The 22097-nt window shown below is 43.1% G+C and overlaps 1 protein-coding gene across 1 annotated transcript in view; it reads left to right on the plus strand.

Annotated features, from left to right (window-relative positions):
- The first annotated feature begins 1018 nt into the window (after positions 1-1018).
- Positions 1019-22097, plus strand: part of znf395b (zinc finger protein 395b) — a 38787-nt gene continuing 17708 nt past the window's right edge. The window contains exons 1-5 of the mRNA XM_061812952.1: positions 1019-1233; positions 15812-15990; positions 17367-17542; positions 17623-17735; positions 20658-20857. Coding sequence (XP_061668936.1) covers positions 15868-15990; positions 17367-17542; positions 17623-17735; positions 20658-20857 — 612 coding nt within the window. The 5' untranslated portion in view covers positions 1019-1233; positions 15812-15867. The remainder of the gene's footprint in view (positions 1234-15811; positions 15991-17366; positions 17543-17622; positions 17736-20657; positions 20858-22097) is intronic.

The following is a 22097-nucleotide window of genomic DNA, read 5'->3' on the forward strand; positions in this document are numbered from 1 at the left end:
TATAGCAGCTGACACCTACCACGGTATCTTTTTTGGAAGGGGGGCACTTGTATGGAAGTAAATTAGTGCCACCAGGATTTGAATTTGAAATGCCACAAAAAAACAGGGTTTGAATTTGAAATGTACAGTGATCACATTTTCAATTGTTATATTTCAATGTAACTTTTCCATGTTAGCAATTCAACTGGATACAATTCACTGTCTGAAATTCAACCGGCTACCATTCGCTGTCTGAAATTCACCGTCTGTGCCACCAGGCAGGGTTCCTTCAGGTCAGAACTGTACACCCAGCCAATGCAGTTATGCTTTCTTAGTCACGTGACCTCACATACTAAGAAAGCGTAACTGGATTGTCTGGCTGTTTGGTTCTGACCTGAAGTAACCTTGCCTGGTGACACAGACAGTGAATTTTAGACAGCAAATTGTAGCCAGTTAAATTTCAGACAGTGAATTGTAGTAACTATTGAACATGTGATCACTTTACATTTCAAATTCAAATCCTGTTTTCTGCATACACACGTCTTTTTGCTGATGGGCAGAAAGGCTCAATATTAAAAAAGAATACTGTGACGAGTTAAATGTTCCACATTTGTATTGTTAGAATCTACGAGGGTCAACAAAACCTGTGCAGCAAACAGTCTTAGGGCCAGAATTTGAACACTAGTTTTACAAATGCAAACGTGAGAATTCTAAAATAATTAATAATTATAATAATTAATGCATACAGTTCTAGAACGTTGGTTCTGAGGATCCCGGCCCCACCTGTGTGGGGTTTGCATGTTCCGGCACTCCGGTTTCTTCCCACATCCTCAAAAAATGCATTCAACTCTAAATTGCCCATATGTGTCATTGTGAGTGCAAATGGTTGTTTGTTTTCCTTGCGATTGGCTGGCAACCAGTTCAGTATAATGACAATAATGTACAACTACTATTGATAATTATAATAATAATAATAATAATAATACAATACATGACATGACATGTAGGTCCCGAGTCCAAGCCATGTGGGCTATTTGACGATGCTGAGCTAAGCCGTGCGACGTCGCTAACGGCGCTGTGGCCAGCTGTCAGGCGGGCATTGCTCTCGCAAACAGCTACACGTAGACGCACGTCTCTTGCACGGACCAACCCCCTTCTTCCCTTCCTTTCCCCGGCACTCCGACTGCCGGGACAGGCGACGACCCCCGCGACCGCCTGCACCGAAGAGACGGATCGATCGTGTTTATCGACCGTGTAAGTCCAAGAGCGTTTGTTTTGCGACCCAATAGGACTGATTGAACACTGCATGCAAATATTCAAATATTGTTTTGCTTAAGCTGTGTGCTTGGAACGGGAAGGAGGGGGTGGGGTATTTGCTGACGCTGTAAGGGTTGCCGGGCGGAGATCAGCGATGTAGTGCAACTTTGCTGAGCTAAATGTGCTATTTATTCGTTGTTTTGGTGAAGAGACGAATGTAAACAAGCGGTGTGTTGCATCTAGTTGAACTTGTATTGTACACGAAGCTCCATTTTGGACGCAACTGCGTCGAATGTGCGACCGATTCTAACCCAATCTCCAAGGTGTCTGATCAGAATGTTTGTGCATTTCCTTTGCATTCATTTATGCATAATTTGAGTCGCATTTGGGCATGCTCAATATGCGGCTTTGACGGGTGATTATTTTTTTCACCACCCCACCCCCATGACCCACTCTCGTTTGCTTTTGCCCTTTGCATCGAAGTGTGATTTGCCACGCTAGTGTTTTTGCTTTGCTGCGTCCATTTTTTACGAGTGTACAGGCAGAAATCACGGTTATTTTCGGCACTCTCCCGTCGTCCAGCACAGCGCCTCCCGGCGAAACTCGTGTCCGAACACGTTGTCAGGAAGGGGGGTGTGTGCCTAAAAATGAGCGGCCAGCCAATCGGGGGAGGTGCCTGCCCACAATGACGCCGGTTGTTTACTACGCGTTCTCGACTCTGATTGGTGGAACGCTTTGACAGGTTTAACGCTGCATTCGGAGACAAACGGGAGGGTGGGAAATTTGAAATTTAGCAGAACGCCATGGCTTCCCAAACAGTACAGTAAACAACAGAAATAGCCTCTCCAACTTTCGAGTCGATGTAGCGCTAATCAAAATTCAGTATTACAGTAACACATAGATCAAAATGTGTTACTGATCAAAATGAACATTTCAAAATATAAAGCCTTTGAATCAATTGGTGGCATGCGATGCAAAATAGAACAGTGCAGCACAACGCAGATGAGAGCCTTTTTATTGATTCGCAGGCTGATTACTTGATTACCACAAAATTCCCAAATATAGAAAATATGTAATATACGGTATTAAAAAAAAACAAAAACACTGTTTGTTATATATGTACAAATTGCGGACGACTGGTTAGCACATCTAACCCATGTTTATGAGGAACGGTTTTCAAATCCCGGTTTGCATGTTTTCTCCGGTCCAAAATCTTGCTTGGCAGGCTCATTGAAGACTCTAAATTGCCTGTGTGAATATGAATGAAAATGGTTGTTTCTTTATATGTGCCTTGAAAATAGCTGGCAATCAGTTCAGGGTGGCTGAAAAGGACTCCAGCGACCATTGTGAGTATAAGTGGTACAAAAATGGATGGATGGATGAAAAAACTGTCCGTATGACATGAGAGTATAATAATATTAAAATAATCTCTCAAAAAATCCCCCCCTCTATCCCCATCTATCAATTTTCTATGCATTTTCTTAGCTGCTTATTCTCACGAGGGTGACGGGAGTGCTGGGGCCTATCCCAGCTGTCAACAGCCAGGAGGCGGGTTACACCCTGAACTACTTGCCAGCCAATCGCAGGGCACATAGAGACAAAGAGCCGCAGTCACAATCACACCTAGGGGCAATTTAGAGTGCCTAATTAATGTTGCACGTTTTTGGGATGTGGGAGGAAACTGGAGCGCCTGGAGAAAACCCACGCAGGCATGGGGAGATCATGCAAACTCCACACAAGCGGGTCCGGGATCGAACCTGGGAGTTTAGAATTGTGAGGCCAACGCTTTCCAGCTACCCCACTGTGCCGCCTTAGCCCCATCCATCCATCCATCCATCCATCCATCCATCCATCCATCCATCCATCCATCCATCCATCCATCCATCCATTTTCGTTGCTGCTTATCCTCACGAGGGTCGCGGAATAGCCCCATCTAATGCCGCTAATTTATTTTAATGATTAACACACATTAGCACAGTAGGACAAGATTATACATCATACAGAGTGTAGTGACAGGCAGCGTGACCAAATACTTTGTCACTCCGTTCCACAAATAATTGACACTTTACTCAAAGCTATCATCGCTTGTATTAATACTCAAAATCATAAAAACACAATGTATGATCCGAAAACATGTAAATATCACTTCAAACACTTAAAAACATATTGCTCCACCCTTAAAAATACAATAGCAGAGGTGTCAAACTCATTTTTGTTGCCCGCCACATTATAGTTACAGTTTTCCTCAGTGGGCTATTGTGGCTCTGAACCCATCTAAAAGTTTCACCGACTTATCATCTTATAACATGCAACAACATTGATGGATGACTAGTTTTCAGAGCAGGAGTGAAGGATAATACTTTGGTCAACTGTTGATCAAGATACTCGTTAAAGATAAAATGCTTACGATATCGCAACATTCTTATTTATTGGATATGAATATTTGAAACTTTGGTACAGATTTTAGCAAAAAATCGTGGAATTAAGATTTCGCGGGCCACATATAATGACATGGTTGGCCAGACATCTTTGCAATACAGTTGACATCTTCCTGATGATGATCATGATGATTATGAAAAAGTTACTGTAGCAGTGCAGTCTACGATGTAACAGTGAGCATTTTTGACTCCACAGCAAAGTGCAGGAGACGCCTTGATTGATTAACAGTCAGAGGTGGCATGGACTGTTAAGAAAGTCTACTTCTTTAGCTGGTGGGGCTGGCAAAACACTCGGGATAGAGGAAATCGTGCCATTGATGGGCTAAAATCCTGTCGTCTGATCCAGGCATAGTGGATTCAAATGGTTTTGATGTTGTTCTTTGTCCTAGTTTGGCAAAACTATCGTGAGCCAAAGCAGAAAGTGACCCCGGCCTCGAATTGATTTACGAGCCCTGACTTGTCAATCACAAATGTAATACTGCTGCTGTTAGATTTATGAATGGATGAGCGAGTCAGGGAGTGTGAGTGGAGCAAGGGAATGTGTGTCTACATCAGGGAGGTCAAACATACGGCCACAACCAGCCCGTGGGCTCAGTTTCACTTCATTTGTTCATAGACTCTTATTTATAAAAGGTGTCCCATGGTCCACTGTGGTCTGTAAGTTATGCATGAATGAAAATCCTGATTCATAAGATTGTTCAGATTGCACTTGTTTTAGTTGACATTTCAGATATTTCAATATGATTTGAAACAAGCTTTTCAACAAGATAATTATCAATAAAGGTGAATATTTTCCAAAGGCACTTGGAATTGTTTGCACCCCTTTTTCTCAGGGGGGGATATTAGGCCACGATCGCAGTGTTGTTTTCCTTAGGTCACATAATATGGATTCAGTGGATTTTTCTTATATTTTTATATATAATATAATAATATCTGAGTATATTTATTTATTATTTATTATTTGCCATATCATGGGATTTGCTGTCTTCTTCTTCTTTTCCTTTCGGCTTGTCCCGTTAGGGGTCGCCACATTGTGTCATCTTTTGCCATCCTAGCCTATCTCCTGCATCTTCCTCTCGAACCCCAACTGCCCTCATGTCTTCCCTCACCACATCCATAAACCTTCTCTTTGGTCTTCCTCTCGCCCTTTTGCCTGGCAGCTCCATCCTCAGCACCCAACCACCAATATACTCACTCTCTCGCCTCTGAATGTGTCCAATCCATCGAAGTCTGCTTTCTCTAACCTTGTCAGCAAAACATCCAACTTTGGCTGTCCCTCTAATGAGCTCATTTCTAATCCTATCCAACCTGCTCACTCCGAGCGAGAACCTCAACATCTTCATTTCTGCCACCTCCAGTTCTGCTTCCTGCTGTTTCTTCAGTGCCACCGTCTCTAATCCGTACATCATGGCCAGCCTCACCACTGTTTTGTAAACTTTGCCCTTCATCCTAGCAGAGACTCTTCTGTCACATAACACACCAGACACCTTTCGCCAGCTGTTCCAACCTGCTTGGACCCGTTTCTTCACTTCCGTACCACACTCACCATTGCTCTGGATTGTTGACCCCAAGTATTGGAAGTCGTCCACCCTCGCTATCTCTTCTCCCTGGAGCTTCACTCTTACTCCTCCACTTTTCTCATTCACGCACATATATTCTGTTTTACTTCGGCTAATCTTCATTCCTCTCCTTTCCAGTGCATGTCTCCATCTTTCTAATTGTTCCTCTGCATGCTCCCTGCTTTCACTGCATATCACAATATCATCTGCGAACATCATGGTCCAAGGGGATTCCAGTCTAACCTCATCTGTCAGCCTATCCATTAACACCGCAAACAGGAAGGGGCTCAGAGCTGATCCCTGATGCAGTCCCACCTCCACCTTAAATTTCTCTGTCACACCTAAGGCACACCTCACCATTGTTCTGCTGCCATCATACATGTCCTGTACTATTTTAACATACTTCTCTGCCACACCAGACTTACGCATGCAGTACCACAGTTCCTCTCTTGGTACTCTGTCATTGGCTTTCTCTAGATCCACAAAGACAGAATGTAGCTCCTTCTGACCTTCTCTGTACTTTTCCACTAGCATCCACAAGGCAAATAATGCATCTGTGGTACTCTTTCTAGGCATGAAACCATACTGTTGCTCGCAGATACTTACTTCTGTCCCGAGCCTCCACTACTCTTTCCCATAACTTCATTGTGTGGCTCATCAACTTTATTCCTCTATCGTTCCCACAGCTCTGAACATCCCCTTTGTTCTTAAAAATGGGAACTAGATCACTTTTCCTCCATTCTTCAGGCATCTTTTCGCCCGCTAGTATTCTGTTGAATAAGTTGGTCAAAAACTCTATAGCCATCTCTCCAAATTGCTTCCATACCTCTACCGGTATGTCATCAGGACCAACTGCCTTTCCATTTTTCATCCTTTGTAGTGCCTTTCTGACTTCCCCCTTAGTAATCATTGCCACTTCCTGGTCCTTCACACTTGCCTCTTCAACTCTTCCTTCTCTCTCATTTTCTTCATTCACCAACTTCTCAAAGTATTCTTTCCATCTATTTAGCACACTACTGGCACCAGTCAACACATTTCCATCTCTATCCTTAATCACCCTTACCTGCTGTCTGGCCAACCTGTAGAGATCCTTTTCTCCTTCTTTCGTGTCCACTACCTTTGCCCTACGTCGCATCTCGATGTACTCCTTTCGCCTCTCCTCAGTCCTCTCAGTATCCCACTTCTTCTTCGCTAATCTCTTTCCTTGTATGACTCCCTGTATTTTGGGATTCCACCACCAAGTCTCCTTCTCCCCTTTCCTACCAGATGACACACCAAGTACTCTCCTGCCTGTCTCTCTGATCACCTTGGCTGTCGTCGTCCAGTCTTCCAAGAGCTTTGGTTGTCCATCGAGAGCCTGTCTCACCTCTTTCCGGAAGGCCGCACAACATTCTTCCTTTCTCAGCTTCCACCACATGGTTCTCTGCTCTACCTTTGTCTTCTTAAACTTCCTACCCACCACCAGAGTCATCCTACACACTACCATCCTATGCTGTTGAGCTACACTCTCCCCTACCACTACTTTCCAGTCAGTAACCTCCTTCAGATTACATCGTCTGCACAAAATATAATCCACCTGCGTGCTTCTACCTCCGCTCTTGTAGGTCACTATATGTTCCTCCCTCTTCTGGAAATAAGTGTTCACTACAGCCATCTCCATCCTTTTTGCAAAGTCCACCACCATCTGTCCCTCAAAGTTCCTTTCCTGGATGCCGTAGTTACCCATCACTTCTTCATCGCCCCTGTTTCCTTTACCAATATGTCCATTACAATCTGCACCAATCACAACTCTCTCGCTGTCTGGGATGCTCAGAACTACTTCATCTAGTTCCTTCCAGAATTTCTCTTTCAACTCTAGGTCACATCCTACCTGTGGGGCATAGCCGCTAACCACATTATAGATAACACCCTCAATTTCAAATTTTAGTCTCATCACTCGATCTGATACTCTTTTCACCTCCAAGACATTCTTAGCCAGCTCGTCCTTTAAAATAACCCCTACTCCATTTCTCTTCCCATCTACTCCGTGGTAGAATAATTTAAACCCTGCTCCCAAACTTCTAGCCTTACTACCTTTCCACCTGCTCTCTTGGATGCACAGAATATCAACCTTTCTTCTAATCATCATGTCAACTCCTGAGCTTTTCCTGTCATAGTCCCAACATTCAAAGTCCTTACACTCAGTTGTAGGCTCTGTGCATTCCTCTTTTTCTTCTGACGATGGATCCGGTTTCCTCCTTTTCTTTGTCTTCAACCCACAGTAGCTGAATTTCCAACGACGCCCTGCAGGTTAGCAGTGCCGGGGGCGGGCGTTGTTAACCCGGGCCACGACTGATCCGGTATGGGATTCTTTAGATGAACGCTCATATTTGTTTGGCACAGTTTTTACGCCGGATGCCCTTCCTGACGCAACCCTCTGCATTTATCCGGGCTTGGGACCGGCCTACAGATTGCACTGGTTTGTGCCCCCATAGGGCTGCATTATCATAGGATTTGCTGTAATGTGGTAAAATGAGTGCTAGAAATAATCTGTAAAAACATATGACAAGGAATAAAATGTAGATAGTACTACAGTACTACTTGCTGTATGTTTAAGAAAGTGTTTATGAGTACGGTAGATGTTAAAAGGAGTTTAAGGAAGATTAATAAAGATTGACAGTATGGATAAATACTGTAATCAAAAACATTTGTGGTCACTATTTTACAAATTTCATTTGGGGTGGTCTGGACCCTAACCCCCACAATGAGTAAGGGATTACTGTATACAGGTCGTGCCTACTTGAGATCAAATTGGAGTGAACTTGGAGCTAAATTCGAGCATCTGCATCACAGTTGTGAGGACCACGGTTCAAATCCCGGTTCCACCTGTGTGGAGTTTGCATGTTCTCCCTGTGCCTGCGTGGGTTTTCTCTGGGCACTCCGGTTTCCACCCAAATCCCACAAACATGCATTACTTGGAGACTCTAAATTGGCCCTGGTGTGATTGTGAGTGCGACTGTTATCTGTCTCCATGTGCCCTGCCATTGGCGGGCAACCAGTCAAGGGTGTACCCTGCCACCTCCCAGATGACAGCAGTGATTAGCTCCAGAAGTCCCATGGGCCTTGTGAGGATAAGCGGCTCAGAAAATAGATGGATGAATCTAAACTAGTATTAATTTGACACCCCGAGTGTAGGTGGAGCTTCCACCAAATTCATTCTGCTGCTGTGGAAGTCTTGATTGATTGGAGTTTGGTTGGTTGATTTATTTTTGGAATGAATTAAAGAGACACTTACTTCTGACCGTATCATCAAATTATTTTAATTAAAAATTGTCAATATGTGAGGTTTTACAGCCACGATAGCCCCCCCCAAAAAAAAAACATCTGTGTAAAGATGAATTTGTAACTACCACACTGTGAATATGTTGAGGGTCCACTGTTGTGTAAGTTGCAACATTAAGTTTTTGAATTTTCTCAAAAAAATCTTTATGACAACATTCAAGTACACCCAGGAAAAGTGTTAAATTGATGTTTAATTTTGTACTAAACCAAAGTAAATATTTGTCAGGCTTAGCTGAGCTATGATGGGAATTGAGTGCTACTCTGATTAGTAAATTTTAATTGTTGTAAATCGCATTTCCATCTGGAATTTACGCGGAGATGAATCTTTTCCCACCATTTTTCTGTAGGTTTACTTACTTATTCTCCAGTTAAGCCAAGTTTTTGAAATAGTTGAAGAGGTTAATTTAAGATTCAACACAATTATTGAGTTTCAGCATTTGATAAAAAAAAAAATAAATGAATAAAGAGATTTAACATCTGGAAGCATTTGAGCAACCAGTTGGTCAGAGGAATTAAGGACAAATTATGCCAAACCAGAGAAGAAAGTTCCTGTTTTTAAAGTTCTCTTTTGTTATCTTGGATTACTGTTTTCCTACTTCTGCAAATGCAGCAATATTCCCATTTGACCCTTACACTGAGAGGTCATCATGAATCATCAGGTGACATCAACTCAACGTGTTGTCTGTCACGTACTTGGGCAACTGAATTTTCCAAAGGCTTCAAGAACTGAATGGTAGTTTTCTCCAGATTCCTGGAATAACATTCAAACTTCCAGTGATATGTGACGATGGTTGCTTTGGGAAAATCTCACCAGACCCGAAGCAGCCATTTTTTTTAGGTTAATAAACTGCAGTGAACCAAACGTAATACAGTTGATTCCAATATTAGCTTGTCGATCACAGAGAATGTTTAAGAAATGGAGTCTGGTATTTCAACAAATGTGTTATGGTATGTTACACAAAGTCAGTTGACAGGAATGCGTCATAAATTGAATGCATGAATTTCTTTTTTCGTCACATTACTGCCTTTTGTTGGTTGAGGCAGAACTTGTGACAAAACTGACGCCATAATGCTGTCATCAGACTTGTTCAAGCGTGAATCTTAGAACAGAATCACAAGCATGTCATCCGCAACAAAAGTTCAAGGGAGAAGATAAAGGAAAAAAATACTTACGGGAAGCAGAAATAGTTAAATTAAGCATTGCAGAGAGTTTCATTATGGAAAACGTAAGCACCACACGCACACTCCAGACATCATTGACCTCTTTGTGGAGGTTAGGTTTTTATATCCAGGTGTTTGTTAGTTTTTGCCTTTGATTTAAAAGCTTTTTGGGCAGGGTGGCAATTTTTTGCCTTATTGAAATAAAAGTTTCCTAACAGGCCACAATCAAGGAAACAACACTCCTTTTTCATTTCACGCATAAAGCAAAGGGCAAAAAAGATGTACCCTCTCGCCGGCAGCATCCCAAAACTGGGACGGGTATGTTATCAGTTCTGTGAAGTGGTTCATATTAGAGACTAGTTTATTAATTAATTCTTATTCTAGAATGACACTAACGCATTAATAATACTGATGGATTGGCATTTTGAAAACAAACTTGGTTGAATACTGACCTTTCTCCCTTTCTTCTCTTGGAAAATGCTCCATGTATACTTGAGGCAGCCATGTTGGGTCAGGAAGGAAAGGGAAATAACTCTGTGCTAACTTTGACCAATGACTTATTTTCTCCTGATACCAAATTATGGCTTCTGATTAAAACACTTAAATATTTTGATATACTGAAGGATATAATGCGTGAAAATCATGATGTCCCAAAAACGGGACGCTGCCCACAAATGGGTTAATTATGAGTTTGATGTATCATATTGTCACAACCATACTGCACTTAGAAGTCTTGAATTTTCTCCAAAATGAACAGGGTGCCTTATAATTCGGAGAACCTTACGTGTGTACCAAGTTACAAGTCTGTATCTGACTGCGAGCCTTTCCTGCCAACACGCCGCTTCTATAGAGGAAACGCTGACAGGATTGAGGACAGCATGCGGACGTTAAAGGGGCAAGCATAGGCATGAAAGAGGACACTAAAGGCCCTCTCGGTACATGGTGCCAGTATGTGCATTGTGCAAAAAAACATCGGTTTGGCTAAGGACCCCCAAAAATGGCAACGATGAAGAGACACGTTTACGAAGTGCAGTTTAAACACTAACCATGAGTTACGTGGCAAAACATGGGAATCGAGCAGCTGTGAAAGAAGTCAAGAGCAACGAATCCATGATTCACAAGTGAAGGAAGCAAGAAAACGAGCTTCGGCAAGTCAAGAAAGATGAAGCTGCGATTCCGTGGAAACAAGGCGAGGTGGCCCGAATTGGAAGACCAATTCAAGCAATGGATTAATAATCAAAGAACAGCCAGGAGAAGCGTCTATACAGTCACCATTCGACTAAAGGCAATAACGCTTGCAGAAGAAATGAAAATTAAACTTTTTCAAGGAGGTCTGTCTTGGTGGCCAAATGAGAGCAAGTCATTAGTCAAGATGTCATGCACAATCACGGGGTCATATCAAAACTAAAATTATCACACCACAGCAAACAGAATAGCGCAACTAACAAATGATAAAATAACAAAAATAATGACTGAAATAATAAATGACGGCGGAACGGTGGATCACCTGAAAAGCGTTGGCCTCACAGTTCTGAGGACCCGGGTTCAATCCCAGCCCTTCCTGTGTGGAGTTTGCATGTTCTTCCCGTGCCTGCGTGGGTTTTGTCCGTGCACTACGATTTCCTCCCACGTCTCAAAAACATACAACATTTATTGGACACTTTAAATTGCCCCGAGGTGTGATAGTGAGTGCAGCTGTTTGTTTCGATGTGCCCTGCGATTGGCTGGCACCCAGTTCACGGTGCATCCTGCCTCCTGCCTGTTGACAGCTGGGATAGGCTCCAGCGCTTCCCGCGACCCTTGTGAGGATAAGTGGCTAAGAAAATGGATGGATGGATTGATCATAAATGGCACAAAACATGCACTTTCAACTCTATTTACATCCTTGGTGCCGCAAAGCATGCTGGGATCATGGTGATCTTGAATTCTCTCGTGGTTTCTCGATTCCCATGTTCCTCCGCGTAACTGATAGCTTGCAGTTTGCGGCTTTGTAGGAGCCGTTTTTGGGGGTCCTTAGCCAAGCCAATGTTGTTTTTCAGTGTACATAAGTACTACAAAAGTACTGGGGGCATGCCTCTTTCACGTGTACTCTTCCTCCTTTAACGTCCGCATGCCCTTTGTCAGCAGGGAATCGTCAGTCAGACGGAACTTTCATCAGTCACACAGGATTGACAGATTTTGGAACTCGGTGCACACATAAGTTGCCCCACCCCGTCCATTTTGGAGAAAAGACATTTAAGTGCGCCTTATGGTCATGAAAATATGGTAATCAATGTGATCCACATTACATTTTTTGCAACATTGTAAATTAATCATTGAAAATCCGATACAACAAGATCCTAGTTTATGAATTAGAACCGCTAAAGTCAGCAATCTGGTGTGGGAAGCTTTGAAACCACAGAATTGTTCATATTTTACAACACAAAACACATTTTCCCATAGGAAATCTAAAAATATAAATTTGCAAAATCTGTGACACACATAATATAATAATAATAACCCTAATGTTTACAAAACTTAACCCGCGGCCCTAAGAATAAAAACTGCACGCATGCATGGTGGTAAACATGCAAGCGGTGGAGGGGTTGATGCAAGTCGCCCTGCTTAATGATTACACACATCTCACTTCGTAGTGTACACGCCGTTCTTTTCTTATTGATGTGTACTTATTGTTGCATCAACCATTGTAATAGTGTACTGAGCAACCTAGTAAGAGAATCATAGACCAAAATCACTGGCCGCAGGGCAAGTTTAAATAAGGGGCATTAAAACTGGCAGGTTGCCTTGCTTTTTATTGACTTGAGCATTTTATACAGAGATGCCAGGACAGACTTGTGTACCCTTTTAGTCACTATGTTCTGTTGCAGTGATAGTCTTTATTATATTTTTACACTTTTCCACTTTTTTTCTGGAGCCTATCCCAGCTGACTCTAGGCGAGAGGTGGGCTACACCTTGAACTCATCGTCAGCCGGTCACAGGGCACATATAAACTCACAACCATTTGCAATTTAGAGTCTTCAATGAACCTACAATGCAAGTTTTTGAGCTGAGGAAACCATAGTACAGTACCGGGAGAAAACGCATGTACAACCTCGAGATACTTGGGTCTGCCCTCCCACATGTCCTCAGAACGGTGAGGCAGATGTGCCATTGACATGAAAGCATGATGAATCAAATATTTGATGCAACTTTTGAGGCATATTTGAAGGGCATTGGCATTTAAAGAATAAGCGGCTTGGGAAAATGGACAATGGACTCTATGATCTGAATTTAAAGCCCAAGTGTCAGCTCTATAAAAATTCAAAAATAGATATTGTAATGAAAAATACATATAACATTATTCTCTTCAATCTCTATACGAAAAAATAAATATGAGCAGAGAGCACGTCATCCATGCGCAAAGTTGCAAAAGTCTCATTCAATATCTAAGTGGTCGCCATATTGGCTGCATCATCTGTCCGTGACGTCACACTGGGACCTTCGCCATTGAAAACAGGCTGTGCCACCTACTATGGGACACGCCCCTTCAGACACGGAAACTCTTTTCCAAGAACAGAACATGTCACAATCGAGTGAAGTGTCCGGGGCAATATTACCCTATTGTTTGAGCCATATTTAGATGATATGTGGATCATTGCGAAACCACATGCGGCCAAACCACCTCATCACCCGATCCACCTCCGTGCGGTGGTGATAAAAACAACCCCGCCCGCGAGTGACGACGACGCCGTGGCCAAACCGCCTCCCCGTCCGATCCACCTCTGCTCGGCGGTGATGAGCCACTGCAGCCCAGCGCCACGACGAGCCACCGCGGTGTGTTCAGCACCAATGGGTACATTGCCACATTTAGCACCCCTGACTTCGGTGCGCAGATCTTTTATTACATTCTGAGAGGATTAAGTCCCCCCAGGCCCCCAAAACTATTATTTGCCGATGGGAAGCTCCTTTCTCCTCCCGCTTGCGGACAAACCACCTCGGGTTCTGCGTCGGCCCCGATGCGGAAGCCTTCGCTGGTGAGCCCAATGCCGACGCGCACATCGACACATTTAGCACCCCTGTCATACGTACGCGGTTCTTTTGTTACGTTATGAGAGATGGACTACGTGGTCCTCCCCAAACTCTTGTTTTTTTTTTTTTTTTAGTAGCTGTATGCGCACCTACCTGTCATTTGGACCCCATGAAGCTCTCATCCTTTGTACCCGTGCAATACATTTTTCATGACGTACCGGGTCTTTTTGAAAAGTATGAAGAAAGAATCCATCCTCCCGAGTGTTTGAGCAATATCCAGCTATACAATGAGCCGGCATTTTGGCACGAAGGAACAATGATCTACCTTCTAGCAGGTATAACTAGTATAAACAGACAAGACCCCTTTAGTGCGCTACTGCCCTGGACGTCACTTCTTGCTTCTTCTCGAAAACAAATCCCTCGAGAGGATTTTCATGGCGGGAGTGACAGAATGCCATATACATCAAAATCATGTTCTGTGGTGAAAATTCTGGCTGCCTTTTTTTCATTAATAACATACTAAAAATCATGCATTTCATAAGAGTGGTACTTTAAAAACAAATATTAACGGATTCACCAGGATTTATATGTATCCATCTATCCATTTTCTGAGCCACTTAACCCTCACAAGGGTCATGTGAGTGCTGGAACCTATGCCAGCTATTATCAGGTAGAAGGGAGGTACATCCTGAAGTGGCTGGCAGCCAATCACAAGGCACACATAAACAAGCAATAATCCGCACTCACAATCACACCAAAGGGCAATTTAGTCTCCAATTAATGCATGTTTTTGGGCATGTTTCGAAGGAAACTGGAGTACCCGGAGAAAACGCATGTAGAAACGGGGAGAACATGCAGAATCCACACAGGGAGGCCCACATTTGAACCTGGGTCATCAGAACTGTGAGGCCGATGTGTTCACCAGCCACCCACTTTTCTGCCACTTACAGTATGCATGCGGTATAATACATTGCAACTATTAATCATCTTTCTGACCATATTGGTGTTGGTCACTTGTGTGTGCGTATTGTTTTTTTTTTTTTTTTTTTTTTTTTTTTACCAGGAACACATATTTGTCAGCAGACAACACAGCAAACACTCAAAATTAGCACAGCACCCAGTAAGCAATTGGGCCAGTTACCTTGTATGCTGTGGAAATCAATCCACAACAGCTAACAACTTTACCATCCCGTTTACGTTGCAGGTTACATTGACCCATTTAATCAGTAATTTAAAAACAAAAGTAATTTTATGTTTGCAACGTGTTCTGTTTGGCTTAATACACTGGCTTCAATTGTTCATTTCAGTCAGTACTAGGGTATGTTCAATACAACTTTAATTCAAATCCTTACCACAAGTACCACTCACGCTTAAAGCCTCACCAATACTGATATAAGAACTTTTGATACATACAATTTCAATTAACAAATGCCAGATAAATGTGAACAAAGACCTCTCTTTCCAATGCACAGGATGCCTGGCAAGAAATACTTAATATCTCATTTTTATTTCTTCAGTGGCTGAAATCGTCAGCCTTCACAAATACCCATTACCTTGAACTACGGCCAGAATCAGTCTGATACCTAGTATCAGTACTCGCTCGCCCCTATTTAGTACATTAAAACAGTTTTAACACACATTTTTTTCAATGATGAGAGTGAAGTGCAGTAATTGTTTCCATTGAACCATGATGTGTGAGAGGTGTAAACATGGTTTGGGGAATGTTCGTTCCCTTTGACAAAACTGTTTTACCTCATATTTAATGAGTTTTCTCAATTATTCTGGCTATCTGGGTAAACACGATGAGGTATTTTCAGTGTCCTGTAAACGTGTTGTACACATTATTGTTCTCTGGGGTCAATTTTATCCAAGGTTATTTCAAGTAAACCTGGTTAGAATTCATCATTTTCATGAATTTATATTTCTGGGGAAAAATTGATGCAAAGGATAACTTATTTGAGTAATTTTGAGTGCGAGATGTGTAAAATACAGTATTTCATCAGCTTGGAAACAGTTGCAAAATGATACGCTCATAAAAATATTTTGGTTGCTTCACATCTCGTGCTTTTGTGGTGCGTCACCCGCAGAGAGGTGCGACCCTGCGCTTGACTGCTGAGTCCCAACACTGCGCAGCGGCAGCAGGATGGCAGCTATGAGATCCCAGGACGGAGCTGAATCCGAGCCAGGCAGAATGGCGGCTGGGTTGCAGGCATGCGTCTCCAATACGCATGCCATCAACGGACCAAACACGCAGCAAAACACTCTGGTGAGAACACAGACTGAGATCTGTATCCACTTGTAGTTGTTACCAATGAAAGTTAAAGGGGATATATTATCAAAATATTGGCGCAACTGATTAGTCCCTATGTGCCGTGCAATTGGCTGCCACCCAGTCCAGGGTGTACCCTGCCTCCTGTCCAAAGATAGCCGGGATAGGCTTCACTAGCCCTGTGACCTTTGTAAGGATAAGCGGTTCCGAAAATGGATGACTGGATTATCCAAAAATTACTTTTCCATTGCATCTTCACAAAAGTTGGGTGGTCTCTTGCATGCCTACCCAACCATCAGGTTTAAAAGTAAGCAATGAATTATGGTACTTGTTATCTAACTATTTTTGAAACTGTCTCTGAGCAAGACATTCTAAATGTTTTTATGAAATTAGCCAGTGGTTTGTTTTACGCTCTTTTGCCACAGAGGTCTTCAAGTTCATGGTTTATTAGTGTTTTGACAAGCAAATATTGAGTCTACTAACTCTTTGTATTTGTTTATTTATTTTGGATGTAAGAATGCCAGAAGTCTTTTAAGACGTCTCAGAACTGCTATATAATGTGTGGAAAAAATGCATAATATGTCTCTTTTAATGTACTGTATATGTCATCGACTGCACTAGCACCATACACAACAAGCAGTCCACATTGTTGTAGGTATTTGACTAAATTCAAATAATCAATACATTATGATTTAAAATGTTAATATGATTATTTGAAATGACGGAAACTAGTAAGGCAAATATGCCAGATACTGTTGCCATCCAATTAACATGTAAATGTAGCGCCATTTTTTGTTGTTATTGTTTTGGATTGTTTTCGATAGATCGCAATGATATGTTTATTGTAGTTGAAGCTTTTTTCATTGTTGAACTGCACTTATGAGAAGCAAAAAAAAATTAAAATCAGCTCTTGTATTGGAGTTTGTTAGATTGTGGAAGAGTACGTAATTCTTTTCTCTGTTTATTGCCTTCTTGCCAGTATATTGGCAGTTATAAATTCTCTTTTGGAGAGCTGAAGTCATCCCACACAAATGGGATCATCCATTCTTGTCCCTCTGTTACTGCCTAGTCAGAGGTTGGCACTCGCTACCATTTCATACTGCCTCTATTGTTAGCCATATTGTCTGCAGGCAGGACACCACAGATGGGCAGGAAATATTTTTTCAACAGCTTTACTCGTGGCCATTGCAAAACTCCAGTTCTGAGATTTATGTAACCAGCTTAACCAAAATACCCGGTCTATGCCTCAAGCCCATTGGCGCGGTTAATGATTTGATTTACTGCCGGCATATACAATAAATGCAGTGTTTGAAGTGAATCAACATTGAAACAAAGTCTCATTTGAATTTTTACCTTTTGGACCATCTATGAAGATATACACACAGAACTCCGTCCAAGATCTGTTTATGGACAGAAATATTCACAAGAACAAGACAGTGCACCTGCAGAGTGAGCTGGAGCGAGGCTTGGGGATCGTGCCTGCTCCCCTGCAAATGAGGGCTCCTGCAATGGACACATGCATGATATCAGCTCGAGAGCCCGCATACAGGTGAGAAATATGTTGCACTCGAAGAATTAGTGAGCGTGACCTCGACAGTCTGGTTGCAACCGAATTTCTATTGTTTCCAGTTTCCGTAGCCCAGAGTCAGTGGAGATGGATGAGATCATGGCAGCCATGGTGCTGACCAGCCTATCCTGTAACCCTGTGGTCCAGAGTCCTCTACAGACAGAAACTGGAACAGGTCTTTGGCAGATGGTTTTTTAACAACACTTCAAGCATCTTTATTGCACTATTTGAATAAAATCCTTTAGTGTAGTTTTATCTTCCCTATTTCAATATTATTAAAGTTAAGCAGAAATAGATGCGGGCAAAGTGAAGGACAAAATTCATATAATAAATCATGGAACAGAGGGGGAAACAATGGGAAAAAATATGATGGTAAATCTGTTTGGCTAAAGAGAAGCAGCACATTACAACCTTGGCACCCTTGGGGGACACCTGCTGTTCTCTGTAGGATGGGCAATGTGGAAGGCAGCAGAGAGCATTTCTACAAGCACAGTGTCTAAATTTAATGCAGAATTTAATGATCAACCATTTTATAGTTTTTTTTTTTCTTCCAGCTTGGGCACTCGCCAAAATTGTTTTTTAAAGGTTTAAGACTCAAAATACAGTGAAGCTGTCAATGTACTCATGTTATCTAAGCATTCTAATTTTATGGCGTAACTCTCCTGGCACTGCCTCCTAGGATTAGTAAAACTGTCTGCCATCTGTCATCCATTGCTCCCACGCTGCCCGCAACTTTACTTTAAAGTGGGACTGTCATCCTATAAACATTTTAAAATAGATATTGTAATCAAAAATACACATAACAGTATTCACTTCAATGTCTATACGAAAAAATAAATGTGAGCGGATCGTGCGTCATCCATGCGCAAAGTTGGGCAATTGAGTGTCCCTCAACATCCAAGTGGTCACCACATTAGTCGCGTCCTCTTTCCTTGACATCATCGTCACTTCCGCCGTTGAAAATGCGCACACCCTGCTACTATAGAAGCCAAACAACAAAGATATTCAGATTTTTCCGACGCCCCTTCTGACACCAAAGCTCTTTTCGAAAACGACATCACCACACAACCGAGTGAAGTTACCGGGGCAATATTACACTATTGTTTCGAGCCCTCAGGGCAATATTACACTATTGTTTCGAGCCACATTCGGACGATATGCGATAATGGCCAAACCGCATCCCCGTCTGATCCACTTCCGCGGCAGAGATGAGCAATAGTGGCTCTTCGCAGCCCGCCGGTGTGGTTTATGACAGAGCTGAGCGGTGCTGCTTTAGGGGGGGAGCTGGGGCACTTTATGCGCGCACGCGACTGAGTAACGCATTCTCGGCTGGGTCCTTCAGAGCAGCCCTGTCGCAGAGCCCGACATGCAGCCTTCGCAGAAGCTGTGACCGCCAAACGCGGCGCCTCAAGCAGTGTGGCTGATTTTCGGCGCCATGGTGGCATATAATAGAGCCGAGGCGTGCTACTTTTAGAGGGTTGTTCACAGCCATCGCAGTACGCGATGAACACTATCGAGACGAGGCTGAGTGAGACATTGATGGCTGGGCGACGCACACATCGACACATTTCATACGCGGCTCTTTTGTTACGTTATGAGAGAGACCTTTTTTTTTTAGTAGCTGTATACACACCAACCTGTTATTTAGAACCCACAAAGCTCTCATCCTCTGCACCCGTGCAATCTATTTTTCACAACAAACAGGGTCTCTTTCAAACTTATGAAGGGTAATTTTATTCTCTCGCGTGTTCAAACAATGTCCAGCAATGCAATGAGCTGGCATTTTGGCTAACACGAAGGAACAACAAGCTACCTTCCCGGAGGTAAAACTAATGGAAACAAACGAGTCCACTAGGGGGCTCCGCTGTCATTTACACTTCCTGCTTCTTCTCGAAAACAAATCCCTGAGAGTATTTTTATGGCAAGAGATACAAAAAGCTGTATACGTCAAAATCATGTTTTGTGGTGAAAAAACACATGGGACCATATTGGCTGTGGGTTTTTCATTAATAATATACCAAAAATCATCCATTTCATGACAGGCCCACTTTAAATACCCTGTTTACACCGATCTCTAGCGGTCGAAGTTCTTTGGTCAAGCCTCGTGGAATGATGGCAAGGATAGATGGCGCCATTTCGTAAAATGAAAGCACCAAGATGGACCCCCTTGAAAATGTTCAATTTTCATTTCTTCTGCTAGCATTATTGCCCTCTGTCGAATGGTGTGTCACGTCCCATCGGAACGCGAGTAGGACCCAAATGCAGGAACTCGGAATATGCAAGGTAGTTCAAGAAGAGACACGTTTATTATAAGCAGAGGTAGGGGATCGAGCAGGCAGTCCGGTGCAGCAGCGGTAGTTGGGACGTCGGGCGAAGAGAGCAGATGAGCGGACAGGCAGGAGTCGGTACACGGGGGAACAATCAACGCAGGCAGAAGTATCAAAGGAGTCAGGCTTACAAGGTTGGTCGGAGAACGGACGAAGGTCGGTACACACAGGTTCAATCAGGGATACCGGAGCACACGAATGGGACATGAAGATCATACGAACTGGCGCCGGCCAGTTGTCATCGCGGTCATATAAATCCACACCATAATCAGGCTGCATGCGGTGCAGGTGTGCACCTTCCAATCAGCGCACCTGCGCGGACACCCGCACAGCTCGTGCTGGAGCGGCAGGATCATGACATGGTGATTGTAACACTCCTGTTTCCGTGGAAACTCAGCTTCGTCTTCCTTACTTCCCGTAGCTCGTTTTCCTGTTTGTTTGAAGATTGAAAAATTTAAGGCAGTCTGAATACGTACCATACCAATTGTATATTCTCTGCTCTGTGGGAACAATGACTATTACTGCATCTTACTCGTGGACCTTCTCTGCCTCTTGTTCTTGCTCTTAATTATGCCTTGAGAGAACTATTGTGATGTGGTGCTTTATATTGAATTTAATTCAATTCAGACTTGCCTGGATCCTGTGATAACCCTTTAAAAACAAACAAAAAAATCTTAATCTGTGATATAGCTGTGGCGTCAAAGACGAATCACTATACATAGGGGTAAAAGTGTAGTCTCTAAAACTAAACTGAATCTTTATTCGTCTAGTTGGCTCCTCATCGTCAGCTGACATGGAATGTGGCGGTGGTGAGCTTTCAGACAGCGGCAGCAGTGGCTACTGGAGTTGGGATCACGGCAATGTGAGTCCGGCTCCCTCGCCCTCCGTCCCAGAGATGGATGGTAGCCCAGATGAAGGCCTGAACATGGAGTTGGAGCAGGGGGAGGAGATTAATCCCAAAAAGTCAAAGGTATGCACTTGTTCAGCATAGGGGATACCGGAAGGGTTTTTCGGGTGTTGCTGCTTGTTCCCACCCGTCCATACGGCTTTGGGATGGGTGAGCTTGCGGGGCTTATCCCATCTGACTTTGGGCAAAAGGGAGATCCAAATGGGGCATCAACCATAGCGACACTGTCACTAAGTGGGACGTGAACCTATGTTGGGCGGCCCATGTTGATTGAGATTTTCATCTTCGATGCATGTCGACTGTGAGAGACAATCTAAAAAAAAATCTAGAAATCCCAATGTAGGATTTTTTTTTTCAAGAATTTAAATAAGTATATGAACATCTGCGAATCAGCAAAAATTATGGCCCCCAAAGACCTGATAGTCCATCACTTAAAAGTCAACCGACACTCCATTTATTATTCTAAATTAGAAGCACCTGTTTGAAATTGTTCGACGAATCGAAAGACACCTGTCCACCCCACACAATCAGTAATATTCCATCTACTTACCTGGCTAAAACGAAAGAGCTGTCCAAAGACACCAAAGACAAAATTGTAGCACAAGGATGGAAAGGGCTCTGGAGCAATTCCAAGTTGCTTGGTGAAAAACAGATCAACTGTTGGAGCAATTATTACAAAATGGAAGGCTTAAACATGACCATCAAGCTCCTTCGGACTGGGGCTTCAAGCAAGATCTCAACTCGTGCCGTATCAATGATCTTTAGAAAGGTGAGGAATCACCCCAGAACTACACGAGAGGAGCTTCCAGCTAAAAACCCATGTTTCTCAGCGAATCCTGACTGAAGTTTGCATGTTCTCCACGTGCCTGTGTGGGTTTTCTCCGGACACTCCGGTTTCCTCCTACATCCCCGAAACCTGCATTAATTGGAGACTCTAAATTGCCCCCAGGTCTGATTGTGACTGCGAAGTTTGTCTGTCTGTATGTGCCTTGCGATTGGCTGCCAACCAGTTCATGGATGACAATGTCTGCGCCCGATAATACTGTAGACCTTATGTGTGTTTATCAAATACAGAAACAGCAACCATAACTGAGACCGCACCTTGTGGTCACAAAAATACACTGAGCTTATCTCCCGCATCTTCCTCTCTAACACCATGTACCCTTATGTATTCCCTCACAACATCAATCAAAACTGTCTTTGGTCTTCCTGTCGCTCTTTTGCCTGGCAGCTTCATCCTCAGTACCCTTCTACCAATATACTCACTCTCTCCTCTGGACATGTCCAAACCATCTAAGTATGC

Source organism: Syngnathoides biaculeatus, chromosome 23 (assembly GCF_019802595.1).
Source record: "Syngnathoides biaculeatus isolate LvHL_M chromosome 23, ASM1980259v1, whole genome shotgun sequence".
NCBI lineage: Eukaryota > Metazoa > Chordata > Actinopteri > Syngnathiformes > Syngnathidae > Syngnathoides > Syngnathoides biaculeatus.